Genomic DNA, 21,749 nt, shown 5'->3' with positions numbered 1-21,749 from the left:
AACTTCTGGTACTGGATTTTGATTCTTCAGTTGTCATGCACTGTTAACATACTTTTATTCTTTAACATTGCTCTTTGTTCTGTGGGAAATACTACAAGGAAATAGGAATTTCCTCTCACCATTACCCCTCTGGCAATGTGTTTCAGTCTAATTCCTGGCTTGCACTCAGTCCTGGTTACTACCTCCTCTTCTTACTGGCAGTCTAAATTCTGCTTAATCTACGAAAAGGGGGGGTTCCAGACCGACGAGGAAACAGCTTTCAGACGCTGCACTGCAGGCATATTAAGTTATCCCCCCACTGTGCAGTCTGGCAATCGGGGAGCACTTCTCTGGCAGTGAATTCTAATGAGCAGCTAAAGATGCCAGAGCGAGTGCGCGCACACGGGCGTTTTCTTCTTTCCCCTCCCCCGCCTCTTCCTTTTCCCAAGCCCCCTCTTCTCCCTATTTCTCCTCCTCCTCTTTTATCCCCTCCCTCTGTGTCTCAGTTCTGCAGTAAACGAGGCTGAGGCACATTCCTGCTTTGCAAGGCTTTCTGCTAAGGATGTTCTGTGGCTTTTGTTTGGATTGCAGCATGCAGAATTACAGGTAATACTCAGAAATTGAGCTAGATAGATCAATGCTATTGAAATGTTTTCTAAGAGGCAAAATATTACATTGGAATCAGTAAAAAAAAAAAAAAAAAAAAATTAAGTTATCTTGGCTAATTTTATTAGTGGTAATTAAGTGGTATAAGTAGATTCCTTTTCTCCCCTGAAAAGCTCAAAAGAAAGGAAATGGGGTTAGATTGATCTGACTGGCGATTGATTTTGCTTTATGTTGGTCATGAAAGCCTGCTATTGCTGTGGCTCCTCTGAAAAGTAAGAAGCATTTATGTGGGGGTGCTGCTGAGGGTAGGCGTGAACAGTTGAGCTGGGTGGGGTGGGATGGAGTGGGAGGTGGGATACCAGCCTGAGCTAGCCAGGTTCTTGATTAGGGGCATTGGATACAAAATGTAAAACGCTTTCTCCTTTTCTTCTGTCAGCTGTTCAGAGGAGACTCATTACAACTCCTGCTGAAGTCCTAGCCTTCCTCCCTTCTCTTCTGCCCCTGCCCCCCACCCTCACTGGCTGAAGACCTTGTACCTTGAAGGGAGTTTGCCTTACTCCCCTGGTGCTATGTGTATGGTAAACCTGGTACTATGGCCGCATCTGGGACTGGCCAGACAACTGCTGCTGGTACTCCCTATTCCAAGAAGGATTTAAAGGGGAATTACACTGCAGGCAATGCACCAGAGCGGCAGCATCGCGAGCTTGGGGACTAAGGCTCCTCGGGCATTATTGCAGACACACAGAGCTGACCGCAATGACAGCAGCTGCTCCTTTGAACTGTTGGCAGCAGCCAAGCGGCAGCATGAAGTGAAAGATCACTCCTGAGCTCAAGATGAACTCTACCTTGGATGGTAATCAGAGCAGCCACTCTTTTTGCCTCTTGGCATTTGGCTACTTGGAAACTGTCAATTTTTGCCTTTTGGAAGTATTGATTATTGTGTTTCTAAGTGTGTTGATTATTTCTGGCAACATCATTGTGATTTTTGTATTTCACTGTGCACCTTTGTTGAACCACCATACTACAAGTTACTTTATCCAGACTATGGCATATGCTGACCTCTTGGTTGGCGTAAGCTGCCTGGTCCCTTCTTTATCACTCCTCCACTACCCGCTTCCAGTAGAGGAGTCCTTGACTTGCCAAGTATTTGGTTTTGTAGTATCAGTTCTGAAGAGTGTCTCCATGGCCTCTCTGGCCTGTATCAGCATTGATAGATATATTGCTATCACTAAACCTTTAACCTATAATACCCTGGTTACACCCTGGAGACTACGTCTGTGTATTTTCCTGATTTGGCTATATTCCACCCTGGTCTTCCTGCCTTCCTTTTTCCACTGGGGCAAACCTGGATATCATGGAGATGTGTTTCAGTGGTGTGCGGAGTCCTGGCACACCGACCCCTACTTCACCCTGTTCATCGTGATGATGTTGTATGCCCCAGCAGCCCTTATTGTGTGCTTCACCTATTTCAACATCTTCCGCATCTGCCAACAGCACACAAAGGAAATCAACGAAAGGCAAGCCCGCTTCAGCAGCCAAAGTGGGGAGACTGGGGAGGTGCAGGCTTGTTCTGATAAGCGTTATGCCATGGTCCTGTTCCGCATTACTAGTGTGTTTTACATCCTCTGGTTGCCATACATCATCTACTTTTTACTGGAGAGCTCTACCGGCCACAGCAGCCGCTCCGCATCCTTCCTGACCACCTGGCTTGCTATTAGTAACAGCTTCTGCAACTGTGTCATTTACGGTCTTTCCAACAGTGTTTTCCAAAGAGGACTAAAGCGCCTGTCAGGGGCCATGTGTACTTCTTGTGCAAGTCAGATGGTAGCTAAGGACCCTTACACAGTTCGCAGCAAAGGCCCTCTTAATGGATTTCATGTCTGAAGTGGTTCAAATATTGAGTCACTCTGTGTTTTGTGTGTGTGTGTTTCCTTTTTATCTTTTTGTATTTCTAGTTCTCTGGGAAATGTGGGACAAAATAATTTGATTCTAAGCAATAGCTAACAAGTGATCCATCCAAAATACCTTGTTAAGTTTGCAGAAGTGATTTTTTTAAATGCTTTTGAATGAGAAGAATCAGGACCGTGAGGATAAATTGCTGTTCATAATGTCATGGAAGTGACTGTATTTCTCAGATTTAAAAATGAATAAAGCCATATCTAACACCTCTCCAGCTGGCATGTCTGAACCTGGTTGTGAAAAGCGTCAGCATTTTTAAAAGTCTTTGTTTTCTTGTGCTTTTCTGGGTTCTTTCCAGCTGTTTAGGCTTCATGTACAATTGATTTAATAGGGAATATTAAAATACAGTGATGAATTAACTGTATAGTAATTAAGTGATGAATCCTTCATGTATGTCAAGGTATAACTATGCTGCAGGTTTCCACACTGTCCTTCAGAAAGTCGAATGTTTTGTCTTATTCTCTTGAGAAAATTCTCAATGCAGTGAATAATGTGAAACTTAAACATTAATTTTAAATTTGTGCATTGAATCGTGAAGCAAAAGTACAGTCAAATTATATAATTTATATAAAAAACTAAGATATATTTTGTGCCATCCTTCACTGAGACCTAAAGAGATGTATGTACTGAAAGTGATTGTGTTCTAGTATTTTTGCCCATGCCTTTGTGTATGCATTAAGAATATTTGAATTGAGTTAGATTTCTCTTTTATAGCCAAATGCATTTTAATAACCTGAAAAATAATTAAATGATAGGCTTATGGCTGCCACTTTTATAATGGTGAAAATACATTAAAATGTATCTTTAGTTTCTCTGCTTTTTTTATCTAGAGACCTTTTGAAATATTAGAATATCAGGAAGAAAAGCATCCTAAGCAACTTGAGTCAGAAAATACACTATACATTTAGCTAGTTCTTTTTTTAAAATAGAAGGCATTGATTGAGGTGTTCTCTTTGTAGTTAAATAAAGTAGCAACTAATTCTTTTTAAAAGCATTCTTTCAGTCAGTGTTAAGAAATCCATATTTAGTGTTAAGGAATGAGAGAAGAAATTCTGATTAAGTCTCCATTGCTATTCTCTTTCTGGGGGAAAAAAAGAAACATCATTGGGTTACAGTTGATTTGCTCAAACAGGCTTTTTTTTTAGCCAAAATACTAGCGAAATCTATAGAATTAGTAATTGAGAGTGCTGTGTATTTGTTTGTATAGTGCTGTTTGGTTTCTCAAAGTGGTTATGTTTAGAGCAAGAGGTTTATTTTTCTAAAGGGAAAGAAGGATTTCCCAGCAGCTCCAGGCATAAAGTATTTCCTCTGCTTTCTGCTGGTTTTAATGTTTTGGAAGTCTTTAGGGGACTTGCATGATCTCTGCCTTTGGCTAGATGTTGTAATAGGAATGTGACAAGGGTGTTCAGTGAGATGGAAGATAGAAGAAAACGAAGGGAAATGGGTTAAAGTGGATTTTTGAGTCCAGCGAAGGACATGGATATTTATAAAACAGGCAGATATGGTTTGGTTTTCCATCTTACTCCCATTTGAAATAAAGGATAGCATTCTTACGATGTTAGATTTTAGAGATTTGATTTTAACCTCAAAATCATTCTACTTAAGCATTTTTAAGAGAACAAGTATTAGCATAAACATTTAAATTTCAGATTCTGAGTTCTTCCCAAAAGCTTGAAAATTTGGTTATAAGTTATTTCAAAATTTAGAACTCACACTGAAATTGCGAGTTAACAGTGGCTTTGTTAAGTTGCCATTTGAAGTAGAAAACCTTTTCTGTTAGATTCTGAAAAATAGCTATATATAATTTCCCTTTATTTAAGTGGTACAGATTTTTTTTTAATTTCTCTTTTTCATGTATATATTAAAGAATGTAAACTGTTCAAATTGGCACAGTTTGCTTGTCAGTTTTTAGTTCTGCCAATATGGTAATCATAAAGATTAATTTTTATAGAAAACTGATGTTAAATCTACTAATTAGTCAGTATCAGTTTTTACTTTGGGGAGGACTGAGCCCTTTTTAATTTTTTCTTGCAGTAGGGTTCTGTCTTAGAGAAAACAAAGGTTTTTGGAAAAGATTTTGTGGAAATTTTATGGAGATGAGGAAATCTGTTTAATTTTCTGGAAATGGCTAATCACACTGATATTTAAATGACTGGAAAGGCAACAATTCTTTTAATAAGAGCTTTTGTTAATGGATTTTTACATTTTTGCCCTAATACCAAATTTAGATGTTGTCAGAGGTTTCCCCCCCCACCCCGCCCACCACAGATTAGAACTTCTATCAATGTCTCAGCCTAAAACTAAAGTAGAAGTTAAGTAGATATAGTAATTTTAAAGGAAAACAAAGCGCCACCACCCCACCCACCCTCTATGAGGCTTGCTTAATATCAGATGTCTTTCCAGTTTATCTTGTCACCATTGGACCTTGTAAACGCTAAGGTTTCTTTCAGGTATCAATTCTGTTCTCATATTCGTTATCTGTACTGCTTTCAAATTTTTGTTTTCTTGAGGTATGTGCATGCTGGGGAGAAGAGATGTGTCTGGATACAATCATACAGTCTTCTGTGGCTGAGGCAGTTTCTGTGTGATATATTTGCAGAGTTTGTATGTATTTATAAGTAACCTTTTCATCCTGGCCTATTTATTGCAACATTTAATGAAGTTTTGTTTAAATACCAGTCTTAACTGGTTGAGAATGAGAAAAAGTATTAGAGTCAGTCACCCTAGGCTTTGGCAAGACAGCCTATTTATCTTTATATGGTATATGACTGATATCAGAGGAAGTGTAAGCTTTTTGTGATTGTGTTGAAATTATTTCATAGGAAATTTAAAAATAAGACTATACTAGTTGTATCTGTAGTTAATTGTGTTTTTAATACAATGATTTCACTGAAGGTGTGTTTTTTGCTCTTAGAGTGGAAAAGCAATTACAAAAGGACAATTATTCCACTTTAATGAAAAAATTGTCTTACAGCAGAATGGCTATTTGCATTTTTCATGGACCTGTTAGTTCTTACCCTAAATCCCATTTTGAAAAGGATTTTCTTTAAGGTTTATTGCTGGATAAATACTTTTTTGAGCCTTTTAAATGACTTTTCCTTTTTACTTGAATAATGGTCTCAGTATTTTAAGGATTGGGAAAACTTGAATTTTTTGTACTGTTAAATGCATTTACTCTTCACCTCTTTGAACTTGAAAATGAAGCAACAGGGTTTTGAGTTCCCAGGTGGTATAGTGATTTCTGGGAGTTTCCTCAGCTTTTCAGGTTTGATTAAAACATTGGCTTTTGATGATGTTGTAGGAATTTTACTGACTCTGTGTTTTTGTATCATAAAAGACTTGTGAAATAAATTATTGACAAACCAGAATTTATTGCTATATGAAGAGATTTGGGGAAGTTTAAGGATGGGGAGAATCATCGAATTATGAAAAAATTTTAAAGGGTTTGTAAGTCATTTGTGTTGATTTTTGTGTACTTTTTCCATTTCAGGTTAGAGTTTTATATTAAATATACATATTATTAATATATTTTGCAGACCCAAGGAATGTTCTAGACATTTCCTATGGCTATAAATGAGTCATTTGGCTTTTCTTCAAAATTTAGGTAATAAGGGAATCATGATATGTAAAATGAACTCTGAACAGAGAATCTGTGATTCTGTTACTAATTGACACATTTTGTAAGGGCTAGTGGCTTCTCTAAGCAATTAGTTTTTTCTATTTATAATAATCCTTTCATCCTTCACAGGGTTACTTTGAGGACTGAATTAGATAATGGATGTAAAAGAACTTTGTAATATGTAAAGTGCTTTGCAAATAAAAATGAATACTATTATTTATCTGCCATAGTTTTATATTTAAGGAAGTTTTACATGTTGGTGTGGTATTACCCCACGTAAGATCTTTGAAAGCCAATCCCACATTTAAGTAGAGAGGCATGATAAATTCTCACCTTTCTAAAATGACAGTAGCTTTAAATTCAACATAAAACTATTCCATTTACTACCTTTCCTGGTTTCTAAAATCTCTAAAGCTAGGCTCAGTGTGTCTTCATACCTTTATCCCCCAAATCTAACATGGAACCTGGCTTAGTATCGAAGTTTTGTTAAGTTTTACAGAACTAATGAATGACCCACTCTAGTGATCACTTCTAGTCACTATTATAACTTCTTGACATTATAGAGCAGTGATGGTCAAAGGGTATTCTGAAGCCCATTAGCGGTTTTTCATATGGTCAAGGCCATTCTAGACTCCAAATAGTAAACATCTCTCTTTGTACCAAGAAGTAGTGTGGGAATGTGTGTGATTTATATGCTAGGTAACTTTACTCCTGAAAATTCAGTAACCTTGGCCAACGGACCTTTTGTTACTGTTGTTTAGTTTCTAGATGTGTCTGACTCTCTTAGGACTCCATAGACTGTAGCCCACCACCAGGCTTCTGTGTCCATGGGATTTCCCAGGCAGGAATACTGGAGTGGGTTGCCATTTCCTTCTCCAGAGGATCTTTCTGACCCAGGGATCATACCCACATCTCCTGCATTGGCAGGCAGATTCTTTACCTCTGAGCCACTAGGGAAGCCCCAGGGAATTTAAGTCAGTGCTGTCAGACTGCCAGTTTCTCACAGTATGTACAAGATTTTGGCTTTAGATCAACATAAGGTACGCTGTAAAAATCAGCCACAATGGAAGAGGAAGCATGGTAGAATAGGACAGCTTGGTGAAAGAAATTGTTCTGATTCTTTGGTTTTGCTTTTTTTTTTTCTTTTCTCTCTTGGTCTTTACCACTTTCCATCTTTCCTTCCTTTCTTTTCTTACCACACTGTTGGTCATGTACTCAGACTGAAGTGCTTATGGTCCTGCTGTCGTTGTTGTTGTTCAATCACTAAGTCATATCTGACTCTCTGTGACCCCATGGACTGCAGCACAAAAGGCTCCTCTGCCCTCCACTGTCTCCCAGAGTTTACCCAACTTCATGTCCATTGAGTCGGTGATGCTGTCTAAGCATCTCATCCTCTGCCACCTCCTTCTCCTTTTGCCTTTAATCTTTCCAAGCATCAGGGTCTTTCCCAGTGAGTCAGCTCTTTGCATCAGGTGGCCAAAAAGTATTGGAGCTTTAGCATCAGCATCAGTCTTTCCAATTAATATTCAAGGTTGATTTCCTTTAGGATTGACTGGTTTGATCTCTTTGCAGTCCAAAGGACTACGAAGAGTCTTCTCCAGCACCAGCCTCAGCTTTTTGGCGCTGAGCCTTTTTTATGGTACAACTCTCACGTCTGTACATGATTATTGGAAAAATCATAGCTTTGACTATATGAATCTTTGTCGACAAAGTGATGTCTCTACTTTTTAATATGCTGTCTAGGTTTATCACAGCTTCTCTTCCAAGGAGCAAGCATCTGTTAATTTCATGACTGCAGTCACTCTCCGCAGTGATTTTGGAGCCCAGGTAAAGAAAATCTGTCACTGCTTCCAATTTTTCTTCTTCTGTTTGCCACAAAGTAATGGGACCGGATGTCATGGTCTTAGTTTTTTTAATGTTGAGTTTCAAGTCAACTTTTTCACTCTCTTCTTTCACCCTCATCAAGAGGCTCTTTAGTTCCTCTTCACTTTCTGCCATTAAAGTGGTGGTATCTGCATATCTGAGGTTGATATTTCTCCCAACAATCCTGATCCCAACTTGTGATTCATCAGCCTGGCATTTCACGTGATGTTAAACCAGCAAGGTGACAGTATACAGCTTTGGCGTTCTCCTGTCCCAGTGTCGAAGCAGCCCATTGTTCCATATCTGGTTTGAACTGTTGCTTCTTGATTCCTATACAGGTTTCTCAGGAGACAGGTAAGGTGGTCTGTTACTCCTGTCTTTTTAAGAATTTTCCAGTTTGTTACGATCCATACCGTCAAAGGCTTCCATGCAGTCAGTGAAGCAGAAGTAGATGTTTTTCTGGAATTCCCTTGCTTTCTCCATGATCCAACGAATGTTGGCATTTTGATCTTTGGTTCCTCTGCCTTTTTTAAACCCAACTTGTACATCTGAAAGTTCTTAGTTCACGTACTGCTGAAGCCTTGCTGGAGGGATTTTGAGCATAACCTTGGTAGCATGCGAGATGAACGCAATTTGTGTGGTAGTTTGAAGCTTCTTTGATATTGTTCTTTTTTGAGATTGAAATGAAAACTGACCTTTTCAAGTCCTGTGGCCACTGTTGAGTTTTCCAGTTTGCTGACATATTGAGTGCAGCCCTTTCACAGCATCATCTTTTAGGATTTTAAATAGCTCAGCTGAAATTCCATCACCTCTTCTAGCTTTGTTCAGAGTAATGCTTCCTAAGGCCCACTTGACTTCATACTCCAGCATGTCTGGCTCTAGGTGAGTGATCACACCATTGTGGTTATCTGAGTAATTAAGACCTTTTTTGTGCAGTTCTTCTGTATATTCTTGCCACCTCTTCTTAATCTCTTCTGCTTCTGGTAGGTTCTTAGCCATTTCTGTCCTTTATTGTGCCCATCCTTGCATGACATCTTCAATTTTCTTGATAGGATCTCTTAGTCTTTCCCATTCTATTGTTGTCCTCTATTTGCATCATTCATTTAAGAAGGCCTTCTTATCTCTTCTTGCTGTTCTCTGGAATTCTACATTCAGTTGGACAAATCTTTCCGTTTCTTCCTTGCATTTCACTTCTCTTCTTTCCTCAGGTGTTTGTAAAGCCTCCTCAGACAACCACTTTGCCTTCTTGTATTTCGTTTTCTTTGGAATAATTTTGGTCACTGCCTCCTATAGTGTTAGGAACCTTTGTCCGTAATTCTTCAGGCAGTCTATCTACCAGATCTCACCCCTTAAGTCTATTTATCACCTCCACTGTATAATCATAAGGAATTTGATTTAGGTCATAACTGAATGGCCCAGTGGTTTTCCCCTCCTTCTTCACTTTAAGCCTGAATTTTGCAGTAAAGAGCTCAAGTCAGCTCCCTGTCTTGTTTTTGCTGACTGATTATGTTCTTTGTAGATGAAGAAGCTCTATACATAGAATTGTATTGTATAGAAGAAGCTCTATGCAATGTATGTATGAAGAAGCTCTATACAATCCGATTTCAGTATCGACCATCTACTGATGTCCATGTGTAGAGTTGTCTCTTGGGTTGTTGGAAAAAGGTGTTTGCTGTGACCAGCATGTTTTTTTGACAAAACTGTTAGCCTTTGCCCAGCTCCATTTTGTAATCTAAGGCCAAACTTGCTTGTTATTATGGGCTATCTCTTGACTTCCTACATTTGCATTCCAATTCTCTATAATGAAAAGGACATCTTATTTTGGTGTTAGTTCTAGAAGGTGTTGTACATCTTCATAGAACCAGTCAGCTTCAGCTGCTTCATCATCAGTGGTTGGGGCATTGACTTGGATTACTGTGATGTTGAATGTTTTGCATTGGAAATGAACTGAGATCTTCTGTCATTTTTAAGATTGCACCCAAGTACTGTGTTTCGGAATCTATTGTTGACTATGAGGGCTACTCCATTTCTTCTAAGGGATTCTTGCCCACAGGAGTAGATATAATGGTCATGTGAATTAAATTTACCCATTCCGGTCTGCTCATTTAATGATTCCTAAGATATCAGTGTTCAGTCTTGCCATCTCCAGCTTGACCACATCCAGCTTGCCTTGATTCATGGACCTTACATTCCAGGTTCCTATGCAATATTGTTCTTTACAGCATCAGACTTTATTTTCACCATCAGATAACATCCACAACTGAGCACCTTTTCCACTTTGGCCCAGTCAATTCATTTCTTTCTGGAACTATCAGTAGTTGCCCTCTGGTCTTCCCTAGTAGCATACTGGACACCTTTCGACCTGGGCAGTTAATCTTCAGGTATCATATCTTTTTGCCTTTTCATGCTGTTCCTGGGGTTCTTGTGGCAAGGATACTAGAGTAGGTTGCCATTTCCTCCTCCAGTAGACCACATTTTGTCAGAACTCTTCACTGTGACCCATCCATTTTGGGTGACATTGCATGGCATGGCATTTTCATTAAGTTACATAAGGCCATTCACCATGACAAGGCTGTGATCCATGAAGAGGATGATTCTGCTGTAGGGTATGGAAAATTGTATCATGCCATAACTGGCTTTTAGGGGAAGTTTAAGAAGCAATCAAGAAGCACTTACGTAGCTAGCTCTATTAGATGCCAGTATTGCTAGCTGGCCTCAGGGATTTAGAGAAGGATCACATGATTACTTTCTTATGAAACTTCATAGTTTTTACATGTATCATATGGAAAAATTCTGTGATCCGTTTTTCAAAAGGCTTCATAGAGTGACTCTCTGGGTAAATTTACCAAGCCTACTGGTGGGACAGTTGGCTTACCATGGGTCTGTTTCTTGGGGTGGGTCCGTGTGTGGGTGCATGTGCACGTCTGTGGCCAGTCGTGTCCGACTCTCTGCAACTCCATGGGCTGTAGCCCGCCAGGGTCCATGGGATTTGCCAGTGTTTAAGATCATGTTACTTCATTAGTTTAAAATAAGAAATCAGTGCTGGCAGTAGGGAGCAATCTTTCTCTCTTGATTGGTCTTCATGGGAAGCCAGGCCATATTCAGAATGTTGCTTGGTGCGAATGAAATCTCAGAACATGGTTCTGTAACATGAACTTTTCCTGATAAAAGACTAAGCCTGATATTCTACCTCTGTGATCAGAAAACCTGGTCATTGGGATCCTGATGAAAGTTGTACTTTTAGCACTGACCTTCTAATTGACATATTCTTTAGTTAAATTAACTTTTTTGTTACTTACCTTTAGTATATTTCCTTGCAAATTTAAAGTCTTACCTTCTAACTCATTTTTTTTTTAGGTGGTTGTATATATCACTTTTACCATGAAACTTTGTTTTCTGATTTCATATTCAAAGAGTGGCCTCATTATTTTGTTAACTTGGGGAAGCAACTCATCTTGGTTTTCATAGAGTAAATATATACTATCTAGTTGGAAAAACAAGATCTATGAAAATACCTATAAAAATTAACAGTATCAGGTTATTAGAAACATTGAATTTTTGAAAGTCATGTTATCCCCAAAGGAGACAGGGAAGATCATTTGAGCTGAAAAAGACATTATAGATCATTTATTCTGATTCTCTTTTTACCAATAGGAAAACAGTCCAGTGGCCACATAACCATTTGCGACAACACTCAGACTGCCTACTTCCTAATTCATTGTCCTTTCCTGTTATACCTTGTTGTTTTTGCAGAGGAGTTGGAGTTTGGCTTTATTCAGTCAAGTCCTGAAGAAGACTTAAAGGCTGATATGCAGTGTATATATGTGCTTGAGTGTGTAATTTTAGGTGTATAAAGCATTATGGGCAACAGTATAATTGTTAACAGAGTCTTACTATGCTTCAGAAGAAGTTTATAAACTTTGCCTTATTTAATCCTTCCAACAGTCTCTGAGCTAGTGATTCATATTATTAACCCCGTTACAAAGATGAGAAATGTGAGGTTTGGAGTAGCCAGAGTCAAGCAGTTAATGATAGAAGATATGGGATTCAAACCTAAGTCTTTCTGACTTCAGAACCTACATTGTTACCTCATGTAACTGTCACAGAAACCTATCGGGTAGGACTTTTTTATTTTTTGTTTATATATACATATATAAAACAGGTGAGGAAACTTAGGTTTAGAGAGATTAAGAAACTTTTATCAATATATCAACTAACTTCTATACTTGGAAAACATGTGACAGGATTCTACTAAATATTAGCAGATTTAGTATGCATGTTTATTTCTGTTAACTCCACAATCAGTTCAGTTCAGTTTAGTTGCTCAGTCATGTCCGACTCTTTGCATCCCCGTGGACTGCAGCATGCCAGGCTTCCATGTCCATCACCAACTCCTGGAGCTTGCTCAAACTCATGTCCATCCAGTCGGTGATGCCATCCAACCATCTCATCCTCTGTCGTCCCCTTCCCCTCCTGCCTTCAGTCTTTCCCAGCATCAGGGTCTTTTCCAAGGAGTCAGTTCTTTGTATCAGGTGGCCAAAGTATTGGAGTTCCAGCTTCAGCATTAGTCCTTCCAGTGAATATTCAGGACTGATTTCCTTTAGGACTGACTGGTTTGGTCCACTACAAAAATAGCAGAAGTATAATACATATGGACAAAGAGAAGAGTAGAGGTAATGGCAGATGAATGAACCCAAGAAAATTTGGGGTTATAGAAACCCAGCAGACAAGTGGTAACTGACTGCAGAATTGACAAAGCTGAATTCTAAAGTCATGGAGGAGGGACAAAAAGAATCAAACTAATCTGCCCATAAAACCCAATACATAGGTGGAAATTAGATTCTTGATATGCCTCTACAGGCAGAGAGTAGCATGAAGCTGAAAATGAAACAACTGTTAGAAAGTTTATTGAAAGCACACTTAGGTACCGTCACCCACTACCTTGATCTCCATCCCAAGCTGGCCCTAGCAGACAACTGGTTTTTCACCGTCCCAGCAGAAGACGGGAAAGTTACTCTTCAGAGATTGAGCCACAGATGTTCCAGATGCCAGGCATAGCTGAGAATGTGCCTAAAACACCTTGTCGAAAACCTGAGTGTCAAGAGAATGTCTGCTTGTTAAATAATCAGTATCCTCTTCCTGGGCTTCCCTGGTGGCTCAGTGGTAAGAATACATCTGCCAGTGCAGGAGACATGGGTTCAATCCCTGGGTTGGGAAGATCCCTGGAAAAGGAAATGGCAACCCACTCCAGTATTCTTGCTTGGGAAATCCATGGACAGAGGAGTCTGGCGGGCTAGAGTTCACGGGGCTCACAGAAGAGTCCCTACACAACTGAGCAACTAAACAACAAAAACATCCTCTTCCCATTACACTTCTAGAATGCTCTTAGTCAACCTTAAACTTTCTAAAGCAGAAGATAAGAGGAGTCCAGTCTGGGGGCCAGTTTTTGAGGGCTCTCAGTTCAAACGGACTGGGCAGGCCCATCACTTTAAGTTGATGCCCATCAGTCAGTGAATCCCACTCATGCATCTAAGGCTTCCAGTTGATTTTTATTCCTTATATTTTAATATCAGTAGTCAATGAGAGAAAGTCTTATGAATAGATTTGAGAATATGTATCATAAATGTGCAAAATCCAAAACAAATCAGAGGAAGCAGAGGCAATGCAAGTCACAGAAGAAACCCACCCCCCCCAAAATCCAGTATTTATAACTAAATATTTTCAGGGATGATTTTGCTTCTATTAAAGAAAAGTGAAAGTGAAGTCGCTCAGTTGTTTCTGACTCTTTGCGACCCCGTGGACTGTAGCCTACCAGGCTCTTCCGTCCATGGGATTTTCCAGGCAAGAATACTGGAGTGGTTTGTCATTTCCTTCTCCAGAAGGTCTTCCCGACCCAGGGTTTTAATCTGGGTCTCGAGCATTGTAGGCAGATGCTTTACCATCTGAGCCACCAGGGAAGTCCAAGCATTAAAGAAAATAAGATGCCATTTTAAAAAAAAAAAGGAGAATAAGAAAGCTCTTGAGATTAAAAATATCATCAGACATTTTTAAAAATTAGAAAAGTTGGAAGATAAAATTGAGATAGACCAAATAGTGAAACAACGATAAAGTAGATGAAAGCAAGACAATTAGAGACGTGATCAAGGGGGTCCAATATCTGACTAAGAAAACTTTCAGAAACAGAGAAGAATGGAAACATTCTCAAATATCACAAGAGAAATTTATCAACTGAAGGGTATGAGTTTACATAATGAAAAGGAAGTAGTCGCTTATGGATGTGAGAGTTGGAGCAGAGAGAAGGCTGAGCACCAAAGAATTGATGCTTTCAAACCATGGTGCTAGAGAAGACTCTTTGAGAGTCCCTTGGACAGCAAGATCAAACCAGTCAATCCAAAGGGAAGTCAGCCTCTGAATACTCTTTGAAAGCCCTGATGCTGAAGCTCTTAATACTTTGGCCACCTGATGTGAACAACCAGCTCATTAGAAAAGACCCTGATGCTGGGAAAGATTGAAGGCAAAAGGAGAAGAGGGCAACAGGATGAGATGTTTGGATAGCATCAGTGATTCAATGGATGTCAACTTGGGCAAATTCTGGGTGTTGGTGAGGCACAGGGAGGCCTGTTGTGCTGCAGTGCATGGGGTGAAAAGAGTCTAACATGACTTAGCAACTGAACAACAACAATAATGTAAAGGACCAACCAGCTTAATGTAATAAAAAAAAAGACTTTGTAATGGCAAATCATAAAATATCAGAAAACTCAGGATAAAGAAAACCCTAAAGGTATCTTGGTCTTGAGTAGGGACGGGGCTGTAGAAACATCCTACCATGTTGGACTTCCTATCACATTGAAGCAAGAAAAAAATTGGGAATAAGTTCAAAATTTTAAGAAGTGATTTTTAACCTAGAATTTTATGCCCAGTCAAACTTTCATTCAAGTGTGAGGGTAAAACCCATTTTGAGATATTTGGGGTCTCAAAATATTTACCTGCCTTACAAATACAGATACATAGAACACTGAAGTAAAGAAAAAAAATCTCATATTTAGTAACTTTAGAAAAAGTAGAAAATTAAAGAAGGAAATTTGATCATGATATATACTCTGTGATTCAGTTCTGAACAATATTGATTTAGCCAAAAATTGTAGCAAAGTTATGTTGAGTGTCATGATGAGGATAGGGAAGTATGTGTGGGAGGGTAGGTTGGGTTGGGACTGTAACAGAACCACAGTATCACCTCCCATACTAGAAACACTATTTTTCCAAAAAGCCAAAAAGTTGCAATTACACATTTTCTTCAGAAAAAAAAAAAAACAACAGCTAAAAAATTTAAAATGTGGAAATTGTTGCCTTTTGGCAGCAGGGAATAGTGTGAAGTGTGAGAGGTCTGTTCTTTTTCTTTGTAGGCTTTGTGCTGTTTGACCTTCACAACTACATTTGTGTATTACTTTTTTATGAAAAGCATAGAGCACATTTAGGGAGAGGTAGGTAAGTTTTAACAGAATGAAATCAGGAAGTGTAGGTTTAGAACATATCACTAAAGTAGAAAATGAGGGTGTGATAGCACTGTATTACCTGTGGTCCTGTACTGAGCAGTTCCTAGTTATCATCTGATTTCTTCCTCCTAGAAGGCAGGCAAGAGGGATGTTATCCCTCTTTGATGATTGTGAAAATTGAGTTTTGAGGCTCTAAGACCTTTTTGATTTCTAATCTGTTACTGTGCCTCATAAGTATGTTTGAATCTTTCTAAATTTATCATTTTTTTTTTACCAAGAAAAGATAGCAGATATTAGAAAGCTTCTACTTTGATATCATGGGAAGGAATATATGGGAAAAAATATGTTTGTATATATGTAATGAGTATATGTGTACTGGTATACAAGTATCTGTAATGTAAGACCTGGCATTATGAGATTACAAGAGGAATGCAAATAACTCTGGTGTTCATAGGTAAGAAAATGCATATTAGATAGATTTTCTCAGAAGGCAACATATGGGATGGGCTGAGCTCTGGGTAGAGTAAGATTTCTATAGTCTTCTCTCTCCATACCCCTTGAAAGAGATTGGCATAAAAAATTTAGCTGGACAGGATTGAAGGAACCCAAAGAATCAATAGACAAAAGTGATCTACAACTATCAAACAATATATGATATGAGAAAGCCTTTAGGGAAGTAAAAAGGACATAATATTAAGTTACCATGAGTGTAGTCACTTGATAAAAGTTTTATTGGCTTGTTAGAAAAAGATTGTTTTGGCTTTGATTGAAATACAAAAGTGTCTTTTCAAAGTAAAACTTCAATTTGTGTCTCTTAGTTTTCAGTAAATATTTGTTGAATTAGTAAGACATTAGTAAGACATTATTTGTAACATTAAAGTTACAACATTAAATAGCATGATATATTTCTGAAAATTCTTCCGGTAAGACTGGGGAAACCCCCACTGCCAAAGCAGTTTATTTATAGCTAGACCAAAAAAAAAAAAAAAAAAAAAAATCCATTTGTGTATCTCCGTCTTCATTGGTCCCTGAGGAGCAAAATTTTACTTAAAAGGCATTTTCATTTTAAAATATTCTCCCTTGCGGCATGATATTTGTAGGAATTAAAAACATTCCTACTTAGATTATGTTAATGTCATGTATAGTTAGCGGTCATTATATTAAGGATATATGTGTAGCCTTAGCCTACAGAGCACTGGAAATAAGACAAAATTTAAATCCTAGTTCTCAGTGTGTTAGGTAATATAATCTGTCAGAACTTCAGAAGGATACTTAACCTTTAAGTGAAGAAGACTCTAATATGGGAGTCAATTCAAGATCAGATGCATGTTGCATTGATGTAAAACTCTTCACATTGTTACTGCATTTACTTTATAAATACAGTATAAAGTATTTGCATCACTTTTTCTGAGATAAAGAAGAAGGTAGTGAAAAGAGCATGGATTTGGGAATCTCTGGCTTTTGGTTCTCTACTCTGTAAAATGGGATTTTTATCCCCTTGTTAGAATTATTGTGAAAAAATGATGCTGTCACATCTTAAGTATATAGACATAAAATTGTGCATGACGGCATCATAGAAACTCATGAAAGTTTGTCGCTGTTATTTTCTTGTTGCAAAGAGTCAGTCTCCCAGTAACTTCCAGGGCCTGCTGGAAATGAGCTTATACCCTCAGAGGAAAGACCCTGGGTGAATGTGGAGCGGTTGGTGAGCCTATTTCTCTCAGGGATCATAACCCCATAAAGTCCTGCCTTGATGGTTTACTCCCTTATATTACTGCCATTTTATGTATTTTGTTCTGCATTTATAATATGTTCCACAGGAGAATTAGTCCTAAAGTTTTCCAACATTAAGATACATATATTTAGATGTACTTTATCAAGGAACAAGTCACTGGGGATTACAGTAAGAACTTTAATAGTTTAGAGATTGAAAAGAAATTTGGGACTGAAGTGGTAAAGAGGTATCATTTTAATTGAACTTTTAAAATGAGTTTTATTAGGAAAAAATAAAACTGTGACAAAGTGTTTTAAGCTTCAAAGGCTTAAATGATGTTGTTGTTCAGTTACTAAGTCGTGTCTGACTCTTTGCGACCCCATGAACCGCTTCTCTGTCCTTCACTGTCTCTCAGAGTTTGCTCAAACTCATGTCCATTGAGTCAGTACTGCCATCCAACCATCTCATCCTCTGTCACCCACTTCTCCTCTTTCTGCCTTCAGTGTTTCCCAACATCAGGGTCTTTTCCAATGAGTCAGCTCTTCGCATCAGGTGGCCAAAGTATTGGGAATTTCAGCACCAACTCTAACAATGAATATTCAGGGTTGATTTCCTTTAGGATTGAGTGGTTTGATCTCCTTGCTGTCCAAGGAACTCTCAAGCGTCTTCTCCAGCACCACAGTTTGAAAGCATCAATTCTTCGGCGCTCAGCCTTCTTTATGGTCCAACTCTCACATCCGTACATGACTGGAGAAGCTGTGGAAAAACCATAGCTTTGAATATACGGACATTTGTCAGCAATATGATGTCTCTGTTTTTTAATACACTGTCTAGGTTTGTCATTCTTCTTCCAAGGAGCATTTATATACTTAATAGCAGCCATGTAATATGTAATGATTAAAAGTATGTGCTTGAGAGGCAGGCAGACCCAGGTTTGAATCCTATCCCTGACACTAACTGTGAGACCTTGGACAAGATTCATAATCCCTCTTAGTTTCTGTTGTGAATAGTACTGTCTTATACAAGTATTGTAAATATTACTGAGCTAATGCATGTAAAGCTCAGCATAGTGCTTGGTCTGAAGTAAGCATTCAGTATATGTTAGCAGCTGCTGTTAGCTTCCTTATGAATAGGGCAGTATGGTTTCAATTTGAGATATAACGGAATAAGGTCAGAAAGATAAATTTGGGGCTACCTGGTCTGGAATTAAAGGCTAAGGGATGTGATTTTCATTAGAAATTGGAGATGGACTTAAGGTTTTTGAGTAGGTGAATAACATCAATATAGAATCCTAAAGTGACAGAGCTACAGGATCCCTTAGAGTTCATAATCTAGATTCTTCCTTTCTCAAATGGGGAAAGGGAGACCCAGAGCCAGTGATAAAGTTAAGTTAGTTGCAGAACTGGGACTGAAGTCCAGGTCTCAGACTTCCCTGGCTCAAACATAAGAAATAAGTCCAAAGGATTGTTCAGCATTGGTCAAGTGCTTAGAAATTGGGCATTTCCAGCAGCTTTGGAAAAGTGTTCAGATTTTGATGTGGATTAAATAAAATAAAAAGTCTTTCCATTGGTACTTTCAACCAAACAAATTAAGATTTAAAAAATCTTAGCTAACAAGATTTCTTTATCAGTAGCAGTCACTTCAGAAATGTTTGTTAGGGGAAGTAAAAATATATGAAACATGATTTTAGAAAACCTTCATTTATATTTATATTATTTGTACTGCTAGTGAGATTGAAGGGTGATGTTTTTGCTTAAATGAAATTGAATATCATTGTTTGTCCTTTTATTTTTTTTATTTTTTTTTTTTTAATTTTATTTTGTTAGTTGGAGGCATTGTTTATCCTTTTAAAGTTGCTGTTTCCCAGGAATTTTAAATAGAAAAACATAAAAAATTTAATTCCAGGAGGGCTCTTACTACCTATGTAATAAGCCATTACTACATAGATACTAATAGAGTTTGATCAACTGTATACCTCTATGCTGTTAAGTTTTTAGGTTAGTAGACAAAGATCGAACTGATTATAGCTTTATACATTAATAATATAATAAAATAGCTTTTAAATGTTTAATTATTTCTTGTTAGTTGTTTCTTAGGCAGCCTCATGGTTCAGATGGTAAAGAATCTGTGGGAGAATCATGTGCAATGTGGGAGACCTGGGTTCAATCCCTGGCCTGGGAACAATCCCCTGGAGGAGGGGATGGCAGCCCACTCCATGATTCTGGCCGGGAGGATCCCCATGGACCCAGGAGCCTGGCAGGCTATCGTCCATGGGTCCACAAAGACTTGGACACAGCTGAGCGACTAAGCAGGACTGTTTCTTAGGATTAACTCTTTACTTTCGGAAATTAAAATCTTAAACATGAATTTTCTTCTATATTGAGAGTGATTTTGAGAAGATTTTATTTTAGCAGGTAACACTTTATAAAATCTTTAGATAAATAGTATTAGTCAAATAATACAATCTGTATTAAGAAGTATTAAAAGGGCATTTGATGTGTACTTTGCTCAGTAGTATTAATACAGTTGAAATATTTGGTATTCATCACAATTATAAGAAACATATATTTGAAATGTGACTTTATATAAAATAATTTTGTCTTCTAATTTAGCTGACTCATAAATTACCTCCTTGACACCTTTTACTCAAAGTGACACTTACTGTCTTCACTTTTGTCAGATGAAAGTTCTCGAGCATTTTATGTTTCTTGGGCCTCTCCATGATGGGGGTGCTGTGAAAGAGAATCAACAATAGCAAAGCAGGAAAAGATTGATGGTGCAGTTAGCAGTAGTGCCTTATCTATACATGATTTGGGACAGTTTTGCCAAGCACTGAATAATTTTCCTGTGGGAAACTTGAGCCCTAAAAGGAAATGAACACAGCTAAAAGGCTGAATCTCACATGGGACTTAGATTTATTTTTAGAATGGCACTATGATGCCATATTTGGATTGAAACAATGTGATAACCTTACCTTATTTTATTAAAAAGTCATGTTTTTTGAAGAAGCCATTTAATTTTCTATTACACTGTGTATATAGATCCAACTTAATAAGTATATAACTGTTTGGCTGGTAACCATGTGTTTTAAAGTTAGAGGCGCCTAGTTGGCAAACATTTCTGGAGGCTGCTTTTAGAGTCTGCTTTCTGCAATAAAAGATTGTTTGGCACGTTCATTGATTATAGAATGTAGTTGTCTTTTTGTTGTGTTATGTTTGGGGCAGGTTGTTTTCTTACTGGAAGGGAAACAAGAGGAAAGAAGAATTAGTAGCCCTAGCTGTGGGTAGAGTTAGTTGATTGTCTTGAAGTAAATGAAGTCTTTACTAAATGAATCAAGAGAGAAACCCAAATGGATTTTTGCCTCTGAGAAATGATGTTGTTAAAAGATAATCAGCAAAGGTGTTTAATACTGAGTTCTAGAGTGTTCTGCCTAGCAAAGTTCATAGGTTTGAAAAAGTTATTGCACCATTTATATTTTGTGTCAGCTTTTCTGCTACCTGATTTATCTTCTTTATAATTTTATTTAATTAAAATAAATTTTGATGTTGATAATATATATTGGATTTCTGAATTGGATGCTATCTAAACTTGCAGATCCCTCACAGTTCACTGAGTTTCAAATATGGGGAAATTTGCCAAATCCACATTTTTGCCTTTGGCTTCTCTCCCAAGGTTGGAAATATGCCAGCATCATAAATCTCAAGTCTGATGGGAAAAAGCTGTTACTGATGGACAAGGCCTAATGCTACCTGCTTCCCATGCAATATTTAATTTGTTTCTCATAAACTTTGTAAGACAGTGAGCATTGCATAAATTTTACAGATAGGGATATTAAGGCTCACACTAGTTAAGTGACTTATCCAAGGTCATACAGTTAGCAAGTAGGAGCAGCAGTTTTTAGAGATAGAACTGCTTGACCCAGAGTCAGTATTCTGTGACATTGTGTTCTGTTACCTGGTGTGACCTCGGTATAGCGCCTAAAATCTGTCTTTGGTATTTGTCAGAGGTCCAACTCCAGTCTTCACATAGTTGTGGCCAGATTCTGAAATGCCTTCAGTTACTTCCATATTTGTGGAAATCTAGTTACACTTTCTTATGTGTATGATGTGTTTGGAGTGGAAATTTTGAAACATTAATTACTGAATGTGTTTAGTCTCTCAGGCATGTCTGACTCTTTGCAAGCCCGTGGACTATAGCCCACCAGGCTCCTCTGTCCCTGAAATTTTTCAGGCAAGAATACTGGAGTGGGTTGCCTTTTCATTCTCCAGGGGATCTTCCTGACCCAAAGATCAAACCCACATCTTCTGCATCGCCTGTATTGGTAGGTGGATTCTTTACCACTGAGCCTCCTGGGAAGTCCCAATTACTGAATACCTATACAGTATTTCAGTTATTTAAATATGTTAAATATTAATTTCTTACCCTCCTTTGGTTGAGCTTTCAAAGTCTTTTATTAAATGTTATCCAGTGAATACTTTACTAGAATTATGAGATTTGTATCTGAGAGTAAATCACC

General features: G+C 38.1%; 2 protein-coding genes across 7 annotated transcripts in view; both read left to right on the top strand.

Moving 5' to 3' along the window:
* RABGAP1 (RAB GTPase activating protein 1) overlaps nucleotides 1-21,749 on the top strand; it is a 162,855-nt gene that overhangs the window by 88,380 nt on the left and 52,726 nt on the right. The window lies entirely within an intron of this gene.
* On the top strand, nucleotides 312-3,229 carry GPR21 (G protein-coupled receptor 21). The gene is made up of 2 exons (XM_065927136.1): nucleotides 312-585; nucleotides 1,022-3,229. The coding sequence occupies exon 2, from the start codon at nucleotides 1,420-1,422 to the stop codon at nucleotides 2,467-2,469; it is 1,050 nt and encodes a 349-aa protein (XP_065783208.1). The 5' UTR covers nucleotides 312-585; nucleotides 1,022-1,419; the 3' UTR covers nucleotides 2,470-3,229.

This window comes from Muntiacus reevesi, chromosome 3 (genome assembly GCF_963930625.1).
Source record: "Muntiacus reevesi chromosome 3, mMunRee1.1, whole genome shotgun sequence".
NCBI classification, from domain to species: domain Eukaryota; kingdom Metazoa; phylum Chordata; class Mammalia; order Artiodactyla; family Cervidae; genus Muntiacus; species Muntiacus reevesi.
Note: the sequence above shows the minus strand (reverse complement) of the source record. Positions and strands in the feature narration are given on the sequence as shown.